The 22,896-nt window shown below is 33.2% G+C and overlaps 1 protein-coding gene across 5 annotated transcripts in view; it reads left to right on the forward strand.

Moving 5' to 3' along the window:
• The window catches only part of BTBD9 (BTB (POZ) domain containing 9), a 66,946-nt gene that overhangs the window by 30,369 nt on the left and 13,681 nt on the right, over positions 1–22,896 (forward strand). For 4 of the 5 annotated variants that reach the window (XM_035371156.2, XM_085821982.1, XM_035371157.2 and 1 more), the window contains exons 5-9: positions 774–1,038; positions 12,473–12,692; positions 12,934–13,053; positions 14,146–14,255; positions 16,819–17,008. In XM_035371156.2, coding sequence (XP_035227047.1) covers positions 774–1,038; positions 12,473–12,692; positions 12,934–13,053; positions 14,146–14,255; positions 16,819–17,008 — 905 coding nt within the window. The remainder of the gene's footprint in view (positions 1–773; positions 1,039–12,472; positions 12,693–12,933; positions 13,054–14,145; positions 14,256–16,818; positions 17,009–22,896) is intronic. The other variant, XM_085821983.1, reaches the window with a different exon arrangement.

Genomic DNA, 22,896 nt, shown 5'->3' on the forward strand with positions numbered 1-22,896 from the left:
AACGTATAATGGAATAGTCTCACCATTCGCCCACGATGTGATGGAATAACTGAAAACATTACATATATATATATATAGAGAGAGAGAGAGAGATGTGGATTGGATATGTCTGCTTTTGGTAAATTACAAAATGCTTTTGCGTTAAAGTAAAAATTGTTTTGTGTATTACTTTTTACAAATGACTAAAATCATTCTGTCATTAATATCAACGAATCTGCACCAAGCTTTAAACGTTTTCACTCCCCCTTTTTTTTAAAATTTTTCTCAGCATTTAGTATTTTTTTGGGGGGGGGTATTTTTATTGTTAGTGTATTGTAGATAAAAATATTTGCTGAAGAATCTATTTGTTAGTAATTTATGGCTCTCATTATTCTTTAACTTTTCAAAAGATTCTTACTGTTAATGTTATGATTAAAACATAATTCTTATCCAGAATGGGTAAAAAGGCTGCTAGAAGAATTCATTATATGAAACAAAAATGTAACCTATAGCCCATTGTCTTCTTGTACTATGATAATGAAATAGTAAATTATATATATATATATATATATATATATATATATATAAAAGCTCTAAATAGTTACAGAAAATTGCTTTATTTAAAAAAATAAATAAAGATGCAGTAAAAGCAATAAAAACTATTAATATTTCTAGCCAGAATTAATTTCTAAATAATTTGATTGTTATAAAACTGGAAGATAAAATTAAATGTTGCATTAAATATTTTTATTTTTCAAATTACTAATATGTAATCCATTTTCTTCTCTGTACAGTCTGCCCTGAAAGAAATGATCAGCAGAGATTCTTTTTGTGCTTCTGAAGTAGACATTTTTCGTGCTGTTTGTGAGTGGGCACAGCAGAATCCAGATGTTGACATGAGGGAGATATTGTCAGCTGTTCGATTGCCTCTTATGGCATTACCAGACCTACTTAATGTTGTCCGGCCTACTGGTTTGGTTAGTGCAGATACTATATTAGATGCCATTAAAGCAAGAACTGAGAGCAGAGACACCGATTTAAAATATCGAGGGTATCTGAGTAAGTTACTTGTTTTATTAAAGTATTATTGTTTAATGAAAATTTAAACTTTATGATTTGTTTAAGAACTTACAGTAAATGTTCATATTAAGGATAATATGCAAATGTAAAACATAATAAGTTCAGGAAACTTTGGTGCAGTTAAACCTTTGATGTGCGTGATATTATTTTTATAATTTTTTTAACTAAAATCTCTAGAAATTTAATATTATGATCCTAGAGGCAAGTGATATATGAATTTAAAAAAATCTTCTCTTGCCCATTGTTCTGTGGATGGTAGTCGCACTGTGAAACCACCGCGCGTGTAGGACTTTGAAACTTACCTAGGTAGTAGGGGGGAAAAAACTGACTTTTCTCCGTGCGCGTTTCCAGTAAATGACGAAATTTACGAATTTAAAAAAAAAATGTATGTAGGAATTGCATAATAAGTAAATCATCAGAAAAATTTAAAAATAAACATTTATGTAATTTTTCTACAACAGTGAAAATATAGGTACCGACATAATAAGGACGTTTGGGTAAATGGATTAAAAAACTCAGTAAAATAAGGATTAAAAAAAAAAAGAAAGAGAGAGAGAGAGAAGACTTGGTGTTTTTTTTTTTTTTTTTTTAATTTCAAAGAGCAAGTATTTTTGGTGTGTGCATAGACCCACATTGCATGTTTCTCACATGTATCTTCTTCTATGAGGTTTCTTCCTTGCGCTACAAAACATACACTGCCTGGATCTAAATTTCACTGGTATATTTCTAGCGTTATTTAGTTTCTTTTCATCTGGCACATGAAATTTGCGGTTTTTTATGTTAATGGTGCTTGGTCTTTGTGGCTTACGGATCATTCGTTTCCCATTCATACTTATTTTATTCGTATTTCGTCCCAGAGTATTCAGAAAATATTTTTAATTTAAATATAATTTAAATAAAACTTTATGCAATTTCTATTTTTAATATTAGCAAAGTATATTTATATTAAATTTAAACCACAGGAAATAATTTATAAAATCACAATACTAGCTTGGGGAGGAAGTGTGTTGAGGTCAGAAAAAATTCTGGAAAAGAAAGACCTTTTTGGTCTTTGTGGCTTACGGATCATTCGTTTCCCATTCATACTTATTATATTCGTATTTCGTCCCAGAGTATTCAGAAAACATTTTTAATTTAAATATAATTTAAATAAAACTTTATGCAATTTCTATTTTTAATATTAGCAAAGTATATTTATATTAAATTTAAACCACAGGAAATAATTTATAAAATCACAATACTAGCTTGGGGAGGAAGTGTGTTGAGGTCAGAAAAAATTCTGGAAAAGAAAGACCTTTTTGGTCTTTGTGGCTTACGGATCATTCGTTTCCCATTCATACTTATTTTATTCGTATTTCGTCCCAGAGTATTCAGAAAATATTTTTAATTTAAATATAATTTAAATAAAACTTTATGCAATTTCTATTTTTAATATTAGCAAAGTATATTTATATTAAATTTAAACCACAGGAAATAATTTATAAAATCACAATACTAGCTTGGGGAGGAAGTGTGTTGAGGTCAGAAAACATTCTGGAAAAGAAAGACCTTTTTACTGGGCAGGTGCATGTATTGTTTAGTAATAAAATAACTCTGTGGTTTCAAAACCCCTTATCTATATCCAAGTAAAAATAAACAGTCCTATTTGAGAAGCAAGCAAACGCCATTGTGAACAGCAGTGGTTTCAAGGCGTGACCACCGAGCCTCTAGAGCATTGTGACACAATGCTCTAGTGGTGCAGTGGTCACGCAATGAAACCACAAAGCAAATGCCATACATATAGAATATTTTCTTATATATGCAGTTTAACTATTGCTATTTTTTATTGTTTATGATAGAAATCATGATGTGCCATGAATAACTTTTGAAATTTAAAGTTTTTTATATTAATAAAAGGAAGTTATTTTGTCTCATTGAAAATGAATTTTAAAAGGCATCTGATTTGAAGTACTAAGCCCTAAAACATGTATGATTCTGCAGTCATTTTGTGTTATTTAGAGATAAATGATCAGTAATCAGTTGATTTTCACTCAAAAATTTCGGAACGAAGAGGAGAAAAAAATTCAAAAATTGGTGGTTTCAGGGCGCGACCACCGCGCGTCAAAGGGTTAAGCAGTTTTTGGATAGAATAACATTATAAAATATTAGGATACCTTTTTATTTCATATGTATACACCATGAATATTTCATTATAATGAGGGTGTGTATTCCAGTCTCTTGATAGACAGTTACATGACATCAATCATAATTTTTCTATGTGCGGAGTTCGATTTAAATTTCGAATCTGGCAATGTAAAACTGTAAGAATGAAATGTTTACATTTAGAACAGTTGCATGTATAATAACAAAAGTAAAATGTGTATATGAATGTAAAGGCATTTGAAAGCACTAATGCATATCATCCTACTGCACCATTAGAAAAAATTGTATGTCTTGCTTGTAAACAGGAACCAAAACTTGCTGATCCCTGTGATACGTCCCAGAGAAAAATATTCAAAACATGAAACTTCTTAATGGTCTCAAAAAGAAAAATAAACACATGCATGAAAAAACAATGTATAGTCATGAAGCCAAAAGTGCAATGACGCCAAGCAAATTAATGCACCGCTTCGGATCTGAGCAAATATTTTTCTCTTCTATTTTACTAACGTATGCGTTCAAACACACTCGTGCTACGTCATACCACAGACTCTTTCTCAATCTTCTACAGGTGTTGGTTCTACAGGCTAGGAACAATTTTTGTGTACAGGCAGTGGATAACGTGCTTTGGTTGACGCCTGGAACTTGGCTCAGTGCCAAATCTCACTTCGAAAGGACAGAGTAGAATGAGTAATGAAGGGGGGAGTGGTGAATTTTTTTTTTGCTCGCAACCCCTTTTAAAGCAACCGATATGTCAACTCGCAGAAAAAGTTTGAAAAGGTCTCAGTGGGCCACAAGTTGTGCATCCCTAGTTTAGTCTAGGTCTCACGAGCCACAGGTTGTGCATCTCTAGTTTAATGAATGTAGTGTTTATGACTTGACAGAAAAGCCCATAATGAAACTTTGTTTTTGAGAACAGTATCCAAATTTTAGATCCGCTAGTCCTTTTAGCCCCAGTAGCAGTTGTAGGAAAAATTATTTTTCAGGATGCTTGGCTCTGTGGATTGCTGTAGGTTAAGATTCTCCCCCGGCTATCGCAACATAATGGTCCAAGTGAACCTCTGCGTTACCACTTTTAAACACCATTTACATTCCAAAATGGATTGGAGTTTCATCTTCTGAAGTAAATATTCATAAATTTGCTTCTGAAGCATATGGAACAGTGCTGTACACCTATTTTATAGAACAAAATGTTACAAAGGTTTGATTAGTATACAGTCACAACCTCTTGTTTAAAAAAAAAAAAAAAAAAAAAAACCCTTCTTAAATAGAGTTGTTGGCAACAGTAATAGGTGTACAGCAGTTCCACTGTGTCTGTAAAGAAACTGGCTTAGATTGAAGTACAGCAACACTTAGGAGGGATTCCACTGTAGCTCTGTTGGATTTGAGGGGATCCCAATTACTGGAAAACGTTTGTCTGCAATTGAATTACTGAAATCCAACAATATACTTCTCCAGCACAGTGGCATTTCCCAGGTAATAGAATTCCAGGGGATCATCTTTCGCTGGATACACCAGCACAGCTCTCCATCTTAGCATTGTGGTAGGAAGGATACCTTTGCTAATGCAACCTGAAGATGTTTGTCCTACAAAATTTATATTAATGAATGACCATATATCGGCTGAAGCAGAAACAAGAAAAGCAGAATTTCACTGTCTTGTGTATGACTAAGTTTAATCATATGATAGATTTTATTCGATTCAGTGGTTTCATCAAACTAATCCATGTGACAGCCTGGGTATTCCACTTCATTCACAATTGTAAATCGCAGCTTTGTCCATCCTTTGATCTCTGCAACTGAACTAAAGAAGACAAAAGAATATTGGACGTATTGTGTGGAAAAAGAATATTTCTCAACTAAAGTCAAAGCTCTACAAAATAATTTACCACTACCTACAGAATTGAAAATTGCTCGTTTTAACCCATTCCTGAAACAGTCTTAATGGTGAGAAGGCAGACTTCAGTTTACAGTGGTATCTTCGAACATACTACATTCTCTGTTACTTGATGGCTCTAGCCTTTTGTTTGCTTTCTAATTCACTGTATGCATATTCATTTACTACTTCGGTGTTCAAATAGTTTTTTTCAAACTACATTCCAGTTATTGGATCTTGTGATGCCATTAAGCACATTCTTCCCAATTTCTTAATTTGTAAACTATCTCAAGCGTTAGCGGGTAACCAAACAGAAGCTCCACTGCTAACAGAAAGAGTGACACTCTGCAAACTGTTCCCTACTACTTGAATAGATTTTGCTGGTCCTGTCTTTGTATTCAATGTGCAGCCATTGAATACAATGTACATTGTACTATTCACATGCTCAACTACTTGAGCTTTGTACTTGGAACTCATTTTGGATCTGACAACTGATAAATTTGTGGTGGTATTTCAGAAGGTTTAATGGTCGAGGAGGACTCCCTCACACCATCTATACTGACAATGTCACAACCTTTCATGCCACAAACAAAGAATTGGAATCTCTGTGGAATACCATGACGGTTATCACAGTAAAAAAAATGTTATGCTTCAAACGGCATTGAATGGAAATTTATTGTGCCTTGGGCTGCTTGGTGTAATAATGTAATAGAATTAACTAAATAATGTCTGAGAAAATCGCTTTGTTGCTGGATGAAGAAGTACTCTCTTCTGCATTAGTAATGTAGAAGCCACCCTGAACAGTAAACCATTAGTGTATGAAGAAGGAAATGACGATTCTGAAGAGGCCTTGATTCAAGAGATGGTCTAAAGAATATTTTCTGGAACTATGCAGATATCATCAAGTATGCAATATCCATAAATTAGTTTCCATTAGGAAAGGAGATCTGGTATTTCTGCAGGAAGATGTAATGCCTTGGCATATGTGGAAAAGAAAGGTAATTGAAAGCTGCGATGAAAAATGCAGATCATGCGTACTGCGTGTTCATCGCAAAGAACTGACTTGATCAGTATTACTGATCATACCTCTTGAGGTTAACCAGGGTGTGGAGGATGTTCTAATAGACAGTCATGTGATGTCAGTAAGGATTTTCCTACGTGTGGAACTTGATTTAAATTTCTAATCTGGCAACACAAAATTATAAGAATGAAATCTTTACATTTAGAACAGTTGCGTATATAATAATGAAAATAAAATAGATTTATAAACATAATAGTGTGTGACATATAAGTTAGAGTAATTATGTCCCAATGTGATATACTAATGATTAGGTTTTCAATATAAATGCAAAATCTGTATCATATTGCAGCAAAGAATGGGAATTGTAACTATGATAAGTATATTCGCTTTATATGAAGTATCTGTAATATTGAATGGGCTTCTGAGGAAAATAGAGAGACAAAATGAAGATTTTTCTCTTGCAGTATTATTATCGATGTTGAAGAATCTAAAATCCCAAGAATATGGATACTGCAGGGCTATCTTAATGCATGGGCTTATTGGGTGCTTCCCCGGGGCCCCCAATCATAGATGCCCCATAGTGATCCATTTACATTTCATTGCTATGAGCTATTAGCATACTATTAGGGGACCTCTGCACACTGTTTTCCTCAGGGGCCCATAATGCTGTTAAGATTGGATTGGAACACTCTATTAATAGATGGAAGAAAATGAGTTGTGTATAAGACTGACAGATGCATGTAGAATAACGACACCTTGTGCCATTGGCAGAAAAATCAACCACAAAAATGAAGGACTATTACAGACCTGAAATTTTTGCAAATATTGTTTGATACCATTTATGCAGGTACCAATTCTGTTGGTTTTTTTATCACTGCTTCTGATTGTCAGTAATTCATAAAATCTCAAGGTTTTAAAATTTGTAGCCTCTTATTTGGCCTTTACTAACCTGGATTTGTCATTTCAGCTGTTAGGTCATATTAACCATTCAAGTTCTGAATGGTCATACTAACCATTCAGAACTTGAATGGTTAATATGTCCATGCAAGGAATTAGGCGAAGAACAGAAAAAGGAATTTCTTATAGAATATATTAAATCCGTGTGAATGCTTGAATTGAAACAAAATTAAATGATTGCAAACTTAATCAATATAGAGTGAAAAGATTGTTTTTGTTTTGCTTTTTCCTGCATTAGTCTACATGTGTCGTGGAATTCAAAGTTTGTTAGTTATTAACTAATTAATTTTATTATTTGTCATTAGCTATCATTTTCATCTTATTTGAAAAGATTTTTTGGATTCACGGCCACTAAATTTCTGGGCTTTGAAAAACTACCAAAGTGTTGGCAGAAAATCATAGATTTAGGTGGTGATTACTCCCCACACTAGGTACTGCTTTTATTTTTTTCCCCCCTACAAGAATTTTTTTTTTTTTTTTTTTTTTTGCAGAAAACTGGTTACAACCAGACACTTTTATATTACCACAACCATTTTTAGATGTTGGCAAATTTTCAGAATGTGTCATCAATGTGCATTGCAGTTCTTCAAGCAACCATGCACTTAACATTTCTTTAACTTAGCTGTGTTTATTTTTTGTATGCTTTCTTTTTATTGTTGCAATGATTTTTAGGGACAAATTCATATAAAAAATTCTTTACCATTTTGAATAGTTTTACCGCTTTTATTCTACTTTGATTCTGTTCTTAATGTAATAGTCAAGAAACTTTCACAAGTACAAAAGAAATAAAAAATGCTTGCAGTTAGGTTTACTGATTTTCAAGATAAATGTGTAATTAAAGTATGAAATATGTATGCAATAATATGTGTATATGTTGTACATAATTTTTTTTCAATTACATATATATTTTCCATTATTTTTTAATTATCAAAAATCATTAAACCATACCTAGATGGTTGTACTAATATTTGCCTTTTATTTACCTATGAACAAATCCATGATACCTTGCATAGTAAATTATTAGTCCTAACCAGCAATTACGTTGTGTGTGGGATAAGTACGTAAGCACTGAGGAATGTAACAAACAGCATTGTTGGTTATTTCTCAGTTTCATATTTAAACTTTTTCACCCAGATCCAAAAAATGATACAAGCTATGATTACCATGTGTAAGAGATTCACTAAATATTGATTCTGGGGTTTTTGTTATAACCTAATTTAAGTCTTCTATATCATTTAAGTAATCTCTAGACTCTCCCTCCACCACCACCACACTGTAATTTTAAGAGAGAGATTCCTAACTTAAGTTTGGAATTGTTTCAGAAATTTTTGTGTATACAACGTATAAATGGGATGGCGGCTCGTGGCTAAAATTAGTGTGGGGCTGTTCGAAAAAAATTTAACCTTTGTTTTAAAATTGTCTAAAAGGAAATAAACATGTATAGAAAGAAAATTTATTTTGAAACTTCATGAAATCTTACAAGAAAAAAATTAAACATTTCTTAATTACTTTAACCAAAATTGTTACAATTCAATCTTTGCCTATTCATTTAAAAATGAAATCCATTCTTATTGTTTTAATTTATACGAAAAGATCAATAATTTTCTCCTTGCTCTCTGGATGACAACTGAGAAAATTTTTCTTTATTGAAATCAATGCAAGCGCATTTAGTCTTTCCGAATTCCTAGTGCTTCTTAGAAAAGTTTTCATTCTTTTAAATGTTGAAAAGCAGCGTTCTGCCTCTGATGTAGTCATGGGAACTCTCAAGAGAATTTTTATCTGTTTCGTAATTTCACTAAGAACATCATCTAGATTATTTTCGAAGATAAATTTCAGTAGCTTGAAGTAAATAAATTTGCAGTATTCATGGATATCAGACCTACAATAGAATACTTTTAGTTCAGTTTCAAGCTTTTCTTTGTAAATCATTAAAAATGCTTCAGTGGTCAGTACTATTTCTTCTGTAGAATGGTCATTCCTAAAACTAGCGAAGCGCTTCTTGTTTAACAATTTAGCAGCTGCTAAGTGGTCAGTGGAAGAATACCTGTGCATTATATCAATACATAATATAAAGTCATATATTTCCTTAGCTTCTTCCATCAGTACCTTTGAAAAATTCTTACAGTACTTTGAGTTTCTTAATTCTAAAATAGCAGTTTTGAAATTTGTTATATATTCGTTAACTTTAAACAACACACTAATTTCTCTGGATTGCATTTAGTTGTATATTATTTCAACATGACGCATCTGATAAAAAAGCTCTAACCAAAACTTGAAATTATCATCATATAGTGTTTTATTATTATTTTTATTATTCCTGTTGCTTTTCCAATAGTTTGGTCTGCATTTGATGTTGATTGAATTTCAGTAAGGCAATTTTTTTAAAGGTTGCAAATTTTCATGAATTCTGTTTATAGTCTGTATGATGAAGATCCACCTTGTGGAGAAATACCACACGCGCAGAGTAAAAAGAAATCACGTTTCCAACAACATGCCAGAATTTCGGCACTGCAAGAGCAACAGTGCTCTTCTCGCTACCCGGCTCACGTGCTGCTTTCTGTGCGCGCATGCGCAGAACGGCCAAGCACCACGTCGCTGGAACTGTGAAGCGCGCAGTTAAAGAATTTCGTATCTTTTTCACAAAGTAGGGGATGGCAACTGACATTAAGCTTAAGGATTATGTATTGTAAAAGTATAAAGAAAGAATTAAAGACTATATTAAATATTAAAAATAATAATAAGGGGTGCTGCAGTTCCACAGTGCTTATTACGAGCTGCCACTGAATGAGAGCCACTGAAAAAGTTATTCTTCAGCATTATTTGTAAAGCTGGTAATTCTGTAAAAATTATCATAAGAGCTTTCATATTTTGTTTATGTTATTATTCATTTACACTGTAATATAGCTTTCTTAGTATTATACTTCCAAATTGATTTACTTTTTAGAGAATTTCTAACATATATTATGACTGTATGTAAAACAATATAAACAGCTGTCTGTGAAATAATGCAGAAACAAAACAGTTCGGAAATTAAGATTCTATTCATAAAAAAGAGCAATATATCAGATTATTTATGTAAGAAATACAAATTTTATCATTTTGATTTTGAATGCAGTGTTGACTTGAGATGTGGATTGGTGTCTCTCTTTGTTTGGTTGTTTGTGATGAGTGATGCCAAGTTGACATGTGTTCTTATTTGACTGTTTGTGACAGGTGATGCTAAATTTCATCTTTTAATAATTTATGCAATTACTTGGGAAAAAAATTGGGGTTATGTTATAAGGTGTGATAATAATGTTTATAATATATATACTTTCTGTAGTTATTCGATGAGGACTCATGGGATCCACTTAGATGGTTATAGTAATATGCAACAACATTATTTCCATTGTTTTTAAGCATACTATACCAAAAACATTACTAAGAAATGATTAAATATATTGATTAATTTTTATAAAGTATTGTATTTTTGAATTATTTTTATTATGACTTAAAAAGCTTTGTGGAAATTAAGACCATATGCTTTTTTACAATAACTGTCATCAGTGTGTTAATACAGCAGCTGTAGTTATGACAATAAATTTTGTAATATTGTATATATTGTGTGGTCTACTGCTTTTAGTTAGTTATTTCTCAGATGGTGCCATTAAAATGCTGCTTTTAAATATGAAAATGAATGCAAACAATTAAGAATACATAAATAAAAATCATTGTCTTAATTAATTTAATAACATATTAAATTTGAATTGTTCCAACATTGCAAAACAAAGGCAAGAGTGCCCTTTAAAAGAGAAATTTTCCTGAGTTTTTAACTATATACACTATAAATGTTGCGTACCATAATAAAAATATAGGTAAGACACATCATAAGGGTTAAGAATTGCATAGGATCCCATGCCTGGAAATCTCGGGGTAAGTGGTAGCAGAGGTATAGGATGGGAAAGGAAGCAAGAGAGTGAATAATTTGAAACATTTATTGGCCATGAATACAAATGATGTACGGCACCTTGAATGCTACAACAGATGCTCAAATTTTGCACCATCATATGGCAAACATGCCTGACACCAATGGACTATTGATTGCTGGACATGTTCAAACACACCGAGAGTTTCTTTGATTGTATCAGCTGCGCAGGCGAGTCTTCCCACGAGATCCTTTCCAGACACAAAAAGAAATCAAAGCTTGATAAATCCAGTGAGTGTGGGGGCCAGGGAACTGGTCCACTATGCCCAATCCATCGATGCGGGAATGATCTGTTCAAATGGCTGCGAACATCCAGTCCAAAATGAGCAGTCACCCCATCATGTTGGAACCACATGTTGTGCTTCACATTTGGTGGAACATCATCACGCAAGCTGGGAAGAACCTGCTCCAGCTTGAGAAAGATCAGATAATCTGTGGCATTCAACCAGGATGGTAAAAGATATGGCTCGACTAAGTAGTCACCGACCAAACCCACATACACATTAACTTTGAAGCACTATTGTGCCACGTGGTGCCGCACACCGTGGAGTTTTTTTGGTGAGCCCACAAAATGCTGATTGTGGTGATTGAATACACGCGATATTGAGTGTGGCTTCATCCGTGAACATTGCATAAGCTGGAAAATTAACATCATGGGCTCTTTCTTGCAGAAACTACTGTGCAAAATGCACATGTTCAGAATGATCATTGGGGAAGCAGTAACTGAACCTTTTGGAGATGAAAGGTGTGGAAGGAATCAATGTTCAAGACACACTGGATACTGGTACGAGACATTCTTAATTGAGAGGCAGTGGCACGTATGTTGGTCCTTAGATTACTCTCTACCATATCCAACACATCTTCCCTAACGACCGAGTCGATTGTGGCCTGCTATCACTTGTCCTGCCACTTCTTAATGACCCGTAGTGGCACAAATTTTGATGCAGACGTGCAAACAAACTGTGGTGTGGTTGATGTCTGAGGGGGGAGTGTTCTCAATAAATGCGAGAAGCAGCTAGTCCATTACCTTTAGCTATTCCACACACTAAGTGCATGTCTATAAGCTGTCCATTCATATAGCATTCCATGCTCTTCATATAGTGCCTATGGTTCGAATGAGACAATCCTCACTTTCCACTAGCACTCTCCTATACAGCACCCCCTCGCAGTGTACAGTTATGTTTCTGGGCATAGGTTCCTATGCAATTCTTAAGCCTTATGATGTGCCCTACCTCCCTCAGAAGTTCATCGCAACATTTACAGGACACCCTATATAGAAGTTAAATTTAATGGCACTTATCTTTATATTTGAGACATTAATTATTAAACACTGATGATAAAAAGATATGAATGAAAAATATTAAAAAAAACTTCATGTAATGAATATTATATAGTATTTTATAATATTTATCAACATTATGTGTTATTTTTTAATATTAAATGACTTTTTCTTAAAGTGCCTGAAGAAAATGTGGCATCACCAAAACATGGTGCTCAGGTTTTACATGGTGAGTTGCGATCTGCTCTCCTTGATGGTGATGTGCATACATATGACATGGAAAGAGGTTTCACAAGGCATCCTATTGATGATAATAATGGCCAAGGAATTCTTGTTATGCTAGGGAGGCAGTGTATAATTAACCATATGCATATGCTTCTGTGGGACAGAGATATAAGGTACTGTATACAATCGCTATAAGATATTATTCAGGTACTTATAACAAAATATATATTTAAAGTGTTTGAGCTATCATAAAAATAATATTGGCAGATCACTAGATATTGTACTGTGTGAATTAATTTTTTTAAATGTATTAAAAACATTAACATTATAAAAGTTTATTGACAAAAATTGGCATGAATGCGTATGCAAAAGGAGTATTAAATGCTTGCTTAAACTTCTTATCCCAATTTTCAGGTCCTATTCATATTACATTGAAGTTTCAGTTGATCAGAAAGATTGGGTGAAAGTTATTGATCACACTCGTTACTTGTGTCGATCATGGCAACAGTTGTATTTCAAGCCCCGTGTAGTTAGGTATTTGTAATTTTTGTATGTTTTACTTATCATTTATTGTAGTATCATTTATTGAAAACAGAGAGCATTTACATCCTGTAGAAAATGAAATTTCATTGAAGCACTTTCGTCTTGATAATCCATGCCGAAAGTTATTAAAAATAATCGCACAAAAATGTTCACAAGTCAATTCTATATTTTTCCCAAAGTGAATTTTTCAGTTTACTGTAAACAATACAAATCACACTAAAATGCAAAATGTTCTGAAGAAATAACTTCTGAAGAAGTTATGGTTAAAAATATGAAATGTTTGATTGGAATCATCTATGGTCACTTAGCAACACTTACTGTTGCCAAAGCAAAAAATATAAATAGAAACCTTCGTATATGTAGGCTATTTGTGAACAGGATAAATTTTATGTTCCTTCTTGAAGAGGCAGATTTAAATTTTAGGCGTGAATTAGCTAATTAAAGATCTGAAAGTAAATATTAAATTATATAGAAATACATTGATGTTTTATTTTCCTATCTACACAATTTGTAACTGTTATATGAAAGACATTTAAAAAAAATGTGATTTCATAGTTTAAAAATTTGATTTTTTGATAGAAAGCTTGGCACCTTATATTTATCTGAGATATGGAAGTATAATTTAGATTTTAGCATAGAATCCTTAAAAGAGAAGGCAATGGAAATAATTTTTAACAATTTCCACCTCCCTTATACCACATACAGGGAAGGGGGGGAAAAAAGACCCCTTGTCAGAAACATAAATTTATTTAATTGCCTTTCCTTCCAAAAACTTGGTGACTTATCAATAGCTTTCAATGTTTAACGATCATGAAATGAAACAATTACTGCCATTGCATCACCCACACATGATGATGTCATATGAGATTATTGAAGTGAAAAATTCATTATTCATTTCTTAAAAACAGTGAGCATATTAGTTTTCAATATTAACTATCTTCTTTAATGGTGATGCTTTAAAATCTTTTTCAATTATTATAGTATTTTCAGATTTATCGACAAATTTTAATGCATATTCCTTTAATGTTTTAAATATAAGTTTATATAATTTCATGCCAAACTAATTATGTTCTTCTCTTATAGGTACATTAGAATTGTTGGCACTCATAATACAGTAAATAGGGTTTTCCATCTTGTATCATTTGAATGTATGTACACAAACAGCCCGTTTAGGTTGGAGAAAGATTTACTTTGTGAGTTTGAAACATTTTTTCATTTTTCTAGAGCTCAAATATTTTAATCATCTGCATTGAAAAGCATTTATATTTTTCCGTGAGCTTCTGCCTTCACTTGATATATATTTCTTTATTCATTGAAATATTTTGCTATCTAATTTCCTCTGATGTCTTATTTGAATTTAATTGGAAGAAAGTAGTAAAGTATATATCATAATATTCTAGTGCTTTGTTTTAAATTATTCAAATAAATAATTTGTTTATATTTTCAATGTATATATAGTTAAAGGAAATATTTTTAATTTTATAACATTATATGTATATATTTTTAGTTTTTCTGTAGTTTTAATAAATATATTTATAAAACTTTTATAGCATATATCTTTTATTAATTTCAATTATAAATTTCTAAAATCCAAAAAGATATTATTGAATTTTTCTTCCTTGTCAGAAATAAAAGCTGTGTTACAAACTTCTTTTAATAAAAATCAAAAAAGTGTTTTTATGAATATATTTCTCTAATTTAAAAATTTAAACTGCCTGTATAGATTTACAGGATTTGGGTAATGAAACTAAAGTACTAGATAAATATAGTATTTTAAATTTCAAGACAGCATGTGCATTCAATTGAGAATTTTAAATGATTGTGAATTTTTCAACAAGAGGGTGAGGCTGGAGTATTGACTTCAACCATTGAGAATTATAGAATATAAATTGAATATATATCAGAATTCTAGCAAAGATAAATTGTTAGTTTTGTCAGGCTGATATGCACATTGCTAAGACAGCAGATATTTTTGATGTGTTCAAAGCTCATTATCAAAGATCATGTCTGTTTAGCATTATAGAAAAGCAATAAAATGTTGTCTGAAAGGGACATTAGAATGTATGATAACCTGTGCTTATGATAAATACTTGTTTCATCTCTGTCAGAAGATCAATCTTAGAGAGCATATGATGCAAAATTGTTTTGTTCATCAATGAGTCCATTTCAATATCCTTTCTCTCTTTTGGAAGAATTTATCCATAGAGAACTTCTTCAGAAAGGTATGATCCAAGTTTTTTTCTGACCAGAGGTGTAGTTGGAGGTAGGCAGATAATAATTTATTATAGTATTTTTATAACAATGGAATTATCATTGAAATTTCTGAGAATGCTGATTTTTTCTTATAATCACTTCTCTATCAAGGACTATCTGTATCGGTGTATTCATAACTGTGAAATTTTCCGGTTTTTCATTTTTATCCCAATTTCCCTGTAGATTGCTGGATCTCCTAGTTTTTAACTTTTACTTAGGAGAGTTTTTCAGCAGTAAATTAAATTTATTGAGTGAATGAAAATTGTGCAAATTCCATTCCTCTACCCCTAATTGTATTTAATTTTTATTGTTAAATTTTATTTAATCTGATTTTGATTTGTCTTAATCTACTGTAGACATTTGTTCAACTTTTTATGAAGATTCAATCCTGTTAATCAGTTAATATTTATATTTGAATGTGTTTTACACTAATATATGATATATTCCTAATTATATCTACACAGTAGTGGTATATACATTAATTTTATTTTTGATAATTAAAAGTTTTCTCTTTTGGTGTGAATTTTTCAATATAAAAGTGTTAGAAAATTACAAAATGAAATTAGCCAAAGAACAAAAAATTCAGAGTATATAATTACATTAATATATTGCACATAGAATCATATTGTAAATAATTCACAACTTAATTCATGCATTACAAAGTGAAGTCATGTCAATTTGAAGTACTTTTGAAATGGCAAAAACCTTCTAGAAATTCCTGGTTTTTGCACATGAATTTCTTGTTTTTCTTATTTGATTAGCAGCTATGATGTATTCTAGAGGATCAAATCCACCCTGCCTTTCAGTCATTTTGTAAGCCAAGGGAAGTGACATGTATCAGGAGGGTAAAGCACAAATTTGTTGCATGCTGGTTTAAAAGACATGAAAATGAGTTGGGGCAACTTTCATGTTTTACGCAATCTTCTGATCTCAGCACCATTGGATTAATTTACCATTTTTATAGTAAAAGGCAGAGTTCAAAAACATTTTCATTCTTTACCATCTTAAAAAGAAATAGCCATTGTTTTGAAAGATTAATAGCTAAAAATACCTGTAATGGTTGAACAAGACTTGCATCAGTCATTTCCAAGAACCAAGCTTAGTTATTGCAGTTTTGAAAAAATAAATAAATAAATTCCCACACTATAATATAGTAGTACATTCCAGATGCTGGTGTTTCAGTTTTATTGTTGATCGCTTGAAATAATCCATTATAATCTTAAAATCAAGGGAAAGCAGATATAAATGTACTTTTCTTGTACGATATTTTTAATTTGATTTTTAACAATGAGATTTAAGTAATTTACTATAATTCAGAAGACAAGGAGTAAACTTGAAATATTTATTGTTTAATCAATGCTAAAACAGTAGTAGTCGTTTAAAAATTTGATAAAATTATCATTGTTGTTTTATTATAAAGTAATTTAACAGATGTGATGTTAAAATTTTTTGGAAGGAAAAAAATAAGTAGATAGTTTTCCAATTAATTATTCTCTGCCTTAGATCCTCTTCATAATGTGGCTACAGTGTCTGCAAGTGCATGGGTTACAGAAGGTGTCAGTCGTAGTAGAAATGCTTTAATAAATGGAGATACTGAGAATTATGACTGGGACTCTGGTTATACTTGTCATCAGCTAGGCAGTGGGGCTATAGTTGTTCAGCTTGCCCAGCCTTTCATACTAGATTCTATGAGGTATGTATTAATGATGCCACAAATTGTTATTTGGCCAAAAAATTGTGGGTAATTATCTTTTATTTAAAAATTTTGACTACAACCAAAGAAAAAAGTAGTTTTAAAAATCATAATAGTTATTTGAGTAGGTATATGTTTAAAAAAATTAGGCCTGTTTTAAATTAAGATGCTGTTTCATAAAAAAACAATGGTATGTAGCCTATTGTAAAATATCATACAGCTAAAACTCTTAGAAACCTGTTCTTTCCCTTCTTCTCGTGAAAGTTTTTTTTTTTTTTTTTTTTTTTAAATCGTGACTTAATGCGATAACATTTCTTATTAAAAAATATGTTTTTAAATCAAAATTTAAAACTAATATTGTTGCATGTCTAAAATATTTCATAACTTAAATCATTTAGTGTGTATGTGTAACTATTATCTTAAAGCTAAAAAGAAGGAAGAGTTTGCTAAAAAATAAATTAATGTCTAGTTTCTTACCAAAAACAGGTGGGCTCAAATTTATACCTTTGATTTTCGAAGTATCAAGGGCATAACATTGAATGATAAATATTGTCATTTTAGTACATCTTGTGTGAGGTATATATCTCTGTGCATTATGAAAGGCAAGACATTTAAAATCTGTAAATATGTTCTGCTGACTTTAACCTCCAATATAATAATGACCAAACAGGAACGCTATATAATTTCACATTGTCACTCTTCTCTATCTTTTTTCCCTGAAAGACCTATTCTGTTATAAAAGTTTGTGCTAAGATACATTAGGAGTTTTTGCTGACGTACATTGTAACTAAATTTGTTTAAAATGCAATGAGCAGCATAATTTAGGGAAGGGAAAATTTTTAGAGTTTAGAGAAGCACCGAGCGACAAAATTAAGGGATAATGAAACTTTAGAAGTTAAAGAGCCTACTAGAATGCTAAATTTATGGGTGGCAAGGTTTTTGAATTTTGGTAGGAGAATTTTGAACCCGCACAGAGTGCACTGGGTTGCAAAATGTCTAGCACCGGTTTTGTGTGGTGACTGGCATCAGATTGACTTTATATAATGATTAGTACATTTGTGAAGCTGCATAAATACGTACTGCATTTTTGAAGTCAAAACATATTTATTACAATTACGAGAAGCTCTACATACACTCACTTCTAAAAGTTAAGCACAAAGATATAAAATGCAGAAAAATCAACAAATACTGCTTTGATTGACACAAAATTTGGCAGGAAAGTAGCATGTATATTTATGGATAAAACAAAATCAATAATTATATACTGAAATGAAAACAATATTAAATTTTTGTAAGTTATCAGATAATGACATACTGAAGACTTCGCTCTCCAGGTAGTCATCGACGATGCCAGCTCTATGGGGACGTGCGTTATCATCCATTAAAACAAAAGTAGGGCTAACTGCTGCAGCGTACAATCTCATAATGGGTTCTAGGACTTCATCTCGATACCGGACAGCCGTCAAAGAACCCCATTTAGAGATGGGCAGGTTGGTGTGGTTTCCTATTGAAATCCCTGCCCACACCATGATGCTTCCGCCTCGGAATGTGTGATGTTCAGTGATGTTTTGGGACTGACTGCATGTTCGTTGTTCACGCCATATCCTTATATGCTTGCCATCTGGCTCCAGAGCAAATCTTGACTCGTGAGTAAACATGACATTGCCCCAGTCAGACACATTCCAGTTGGCATGTTCACAGCACCACTGTAATCGTGCCCCTCTTGATTGTACAAATAGAGGAACACAAACTTGAGGTTCCCCGGGCATACAGTCCACTCATATGTAATCTTTGGTGTACGGTAGCTGCAGATATCGCCTTACCAATGGACGCTGTAACCATAGATGTCACACATGTAGAGGTCGCTCTGCGATTCCACTTGGCTACAATAGCAATATATCAAATCTTCCTCAGGGGTTGTAAATCTTGGGCAACTGGCTATGGACCTTCGGACAACTGTCTATGTGGTTTGGAATTGTTTCCATAAACGTGAAATTACAGAATGATGATTGCCAAAGAAAAGAGCAACATCTGTGATCGACTGTCCTGCTTCAATGTGCCCCACAGCACGTCAGCGCTCAGAATCTTCCATTTGTCTTCTGGATGTCATAGAAACACATATGTCTTGAAAACAAATTGTATGAAAATTTTAAACACCTTCTATTAGCACTTACAATCAACTTCTGTAACCCTTCATAAAGCTGGCTTCTTATAAGACTGTCTTTTTTGCATATTTCGTGACATGAAAGCATGACTGGCTGTTACCTAACATATTTGCATATTTCCATCTACCTCTGCAGCTAATTGCATGCTCTTCAATTCTGATTGGTTTCCGGAAATTAGCATTTTCCTCTCCGTGCTTAACTTTTGGAAGTGAGTGTATATACACTGCTGGCTGCCCAAATTGCAATACCAAGAAAGACAAGAGATATCACAACAAAATTTCTTTAGTAGATAACATGTTGACCAAGTATCAAATTAATGCCATTTTTGGAAATCACGACTGCCACACGCCTTGGCATTGATTCAAAGAGACTTTGGATGTGTTCTTGGGGTACAGCAGACCAAGCAGCTTAGACATGTTGCCAAAGTTGATCTGGTGTGGCAACTTGGGATGTAATCCAAGTCAATCGTTCAGCAACCATGGATTACATGTTTTCTATCGGTGAAAGATCCGGACAGCGAGCCAGCCAGGAAAGCAATTCAATCTGCCGATTGACGAAGAACCCTTGGACAATGCGTGCCACATGTGGTTGCGCATTATCCTGTTGAAATATGGCTGTGGGCAAGCCCTGAGGGTAAGGAAGGATAACTGGCTCCAACAACTCGGAGATGTAGCGCTGGCTGTTTAAAGTACCGGCAATGCGTACTAGAGGAGTGTGAGAGTGATATCCAATACCACCCCATACCGTAATACCCGTTTCAGGACCAGTGTGGCGGTGCATAACGCAGCTGTTCAGCATCCTCTCTCCATGGCGTCTCCAGACTCGAATCTGACCATCATGGTGTTGCAGACATCAACGTGACTCATGAGTAAAGACAATTTCATTCCATTCTGCCGTCCACATCCTTCTTTCATCACACTATTGGTGGCGGAGACATCTGTGGTTCTGCATCAAGGGTAGACAAAGCAATGGATGTCTTTCGGACAGACCACTCTGTTGTAAACGGCGTTGAATGGTACGCACAGAAACTGGCTGATGCGTTACAGACTGAATGTGCTGTGCTATGGTTCGTGATATGACTGAGCGATTCGTCACTGCCATGCGTGCATTGTTCCTGTCATCACGTAAAGTGGTGCACTGAGGTGGATGCGATCGAACACGTCGGTCCGTCGTACCCTTCTGCATCCGATGGTCACATATCCGCATTACAGTTGTTTGGTTTCATCCAACACAACTACCGATTTTCCTGAAAGATAATCCACTATCCTTCTTCTGTCGAACTCGGATATTTGATCAAATGATGATCGCTGTTTACGATGAGGCATATTTGTTCTTTTTTTTTTTTTTTTTGAAAAAAACACAAGAAAAACACAATTGCCGAACTTGAAATCATCAAAAACTCTAAGCCTTAAATAGCGCTTTGAAGTGGCACCACAGGCGCGCGTGATGTGCATCTGTGCTGAAATTCTAATCATTTGCATATCTTACCTCCGCTAATGCATGTTGTAAATTTCATGTTATTTGCATGCTTCCTTCAGGATGTTGCATTTACGGTGGCCAGCAGTGTATAATGCATGGAACAGTTATTGTAGTAAAGTATAGTCCTCGTGAGGTAAGGATCCTGTTAACGAGGGTCTCTCTAGTTGAGAGTTCAAGAGCATTCTGGCGTATTCCAATGGAAACAAGCTACACACTGAGTTAGCCACACCTCCTTAATTTTTCAGTAGTATTTTACATCCTTTGATTCATTATATCTGGAACGATATCAGAGGGAAAACAAGGTCATTAGTTCGTCAGCCCTCCTGAAATCAAGAGGCTTTGATGGCAGACACAGTGCAGAACACTAAAATCTCTTGGCACTGGACCTGAAGTTACGTCTTTTGTACTGTCATTTGGAATGAATTATTGCGTCTGCGGTGTCAGACCATGTCATGTGACACATCGCAAAAGCTTGAGAACTGTGACTTGCGGGGACTGCATATGCAATTTTCTCATCTCTGTGTGGTCTGCCACACTTAGATAAGCTGTAAGTGTTTATAGAAATTTATTTATTCAGGACTCTGATAAGCTTTATGCATGTGTGGGCAATAGGCATAAGTATAATAAATATCGGGTCAGTCCATAAGTTCGTGCACATTAAGAGTATGCGTGAAATTCACTATGACACATTTACTAAAACAATACAATTTTGAACCTGTTGAAACTTGTTATCGTTTGACTAACGTGTTATTCAGTTCATCACCAAATTTTGTAAATATCGAACGCATTTTAGTACCCATAGAAGATGAATATAGATAACCAGTACAAACATGCTGTGCTGCATTTTTTATTTTCGTGTGGTGAATATGCCAGGTTTGCAGCAATAAAAATTAATAGTGTACAAGGTAAACACACTATTAGTGTAAGGACTGCCCAGAAATGGTTTAAAAAATTTTAAGTAGGAAAAGCAGCATTGATGAACCCCATTCAGGATGTTTTGAACTGTTAGAACCAAATCAAGCGATTAATTCAGAAGTTTTTAGTAAACAACTTTGCCGTCTAAACTTAGAATTGATCAAAAAATGCACACGATTGGTGAATATCAAGAAAGTGTTGTTTCATCATGATAACGCTAGACCGCATATGGCCCGAACAAACCTGCAAAACAATTAGTGAATTTAATTGGGAGCTTTTGCCACATCTTGCTTACTCCCCAGATGTTGCCCCAAATGATTTTCACTTATTTCGTGCTTTAAAATTTTTTTTACTGGGAAAAAAATTAAATTCTAAACAGGATGCGTACAATGAACTTTCAAGTTTTTTTTTTTCTTTTTTTCCCCATCAAAACCTTAGTTTTTCTACAGCATTGGCACAAAAAAGCTGCCTGTAAGATGGCGAGACATTGTAGATAATGGAGGAAAATATATAATTGATTAAAATGTTGAATTGTGCTTTTTTATATTATTTAAGAATTTACCAAAAAATGCGCACAAATTTATGGACTGACCCAATAATTAAACTAACATAATTCAGAAATAACTTGTCTGCCTGCCTGTCGCAGCAAGACAAAATCTAGCAGAACATGTCTTCAGTTGCCAGTCTCATGATGCATCACTAATAGTGTATAGCAGATTCTAGTTAAGCTTAATGATGATACCTGCAAATTTGAAGGTTTTCAGATATTGCAAACAAAAAGTGAAAATTTGCAATTAATGGAATCTGAGAAACAGAAGTCTACCACTGTGGTGGCAATGCCCCAATCATCAGTCAACTATTAGAAAGCAAAATCTGTAGTATGCTTGTAAATCTAGAAAATATCACTATTGATAGTAAAGAAAATGACAGAGGTTCTTGAGAACAAAAAAATTTCAGTTGCCAATTTAATGGAAATGCTTGACACAGCAATTACAGGACTTTAGCAATGGATCTTTGTAACTAAATGAAAAATTATTTCTTTCTGTCGAATTAATGAGAAAGTATTGGCACAAAATATGAATGACATCGAAAGAAATATTTAACAAATAAGTACTGAGGCCGTTTATTTATTTTTAATTTTTGAGTCCTAGTTTATAAATGCTTCATTATTTCATAAAAAAATTATTTCATATTTTTAATTTTATAATTTGTACAAGTCATCTATACTAGATTTAAACTGAGTATTTAGTATCTGAAAAAAAAAAAAAAAAAAAAAGTCTCAAATCTGGAATTGCCAAAGTCCCAGGGACTTTTACAGTATATAAAAAG

This window comes from Stegodyphus dumicola, chromosome 8 (genome assembly GCF_044657685.1).
Source record: "Stegodyphus dumicola isolate Sdum_Otavi_A_Nest chromosome 8, ASM4465768v1".
NCBI classification, from domain to species: domain Eukaryota; kingdom Metazoa; phylum Arthropoda; class Arachnida; order Araneae; family Eresidae; genus Stegodyphus; species Stegodyphus dumicola.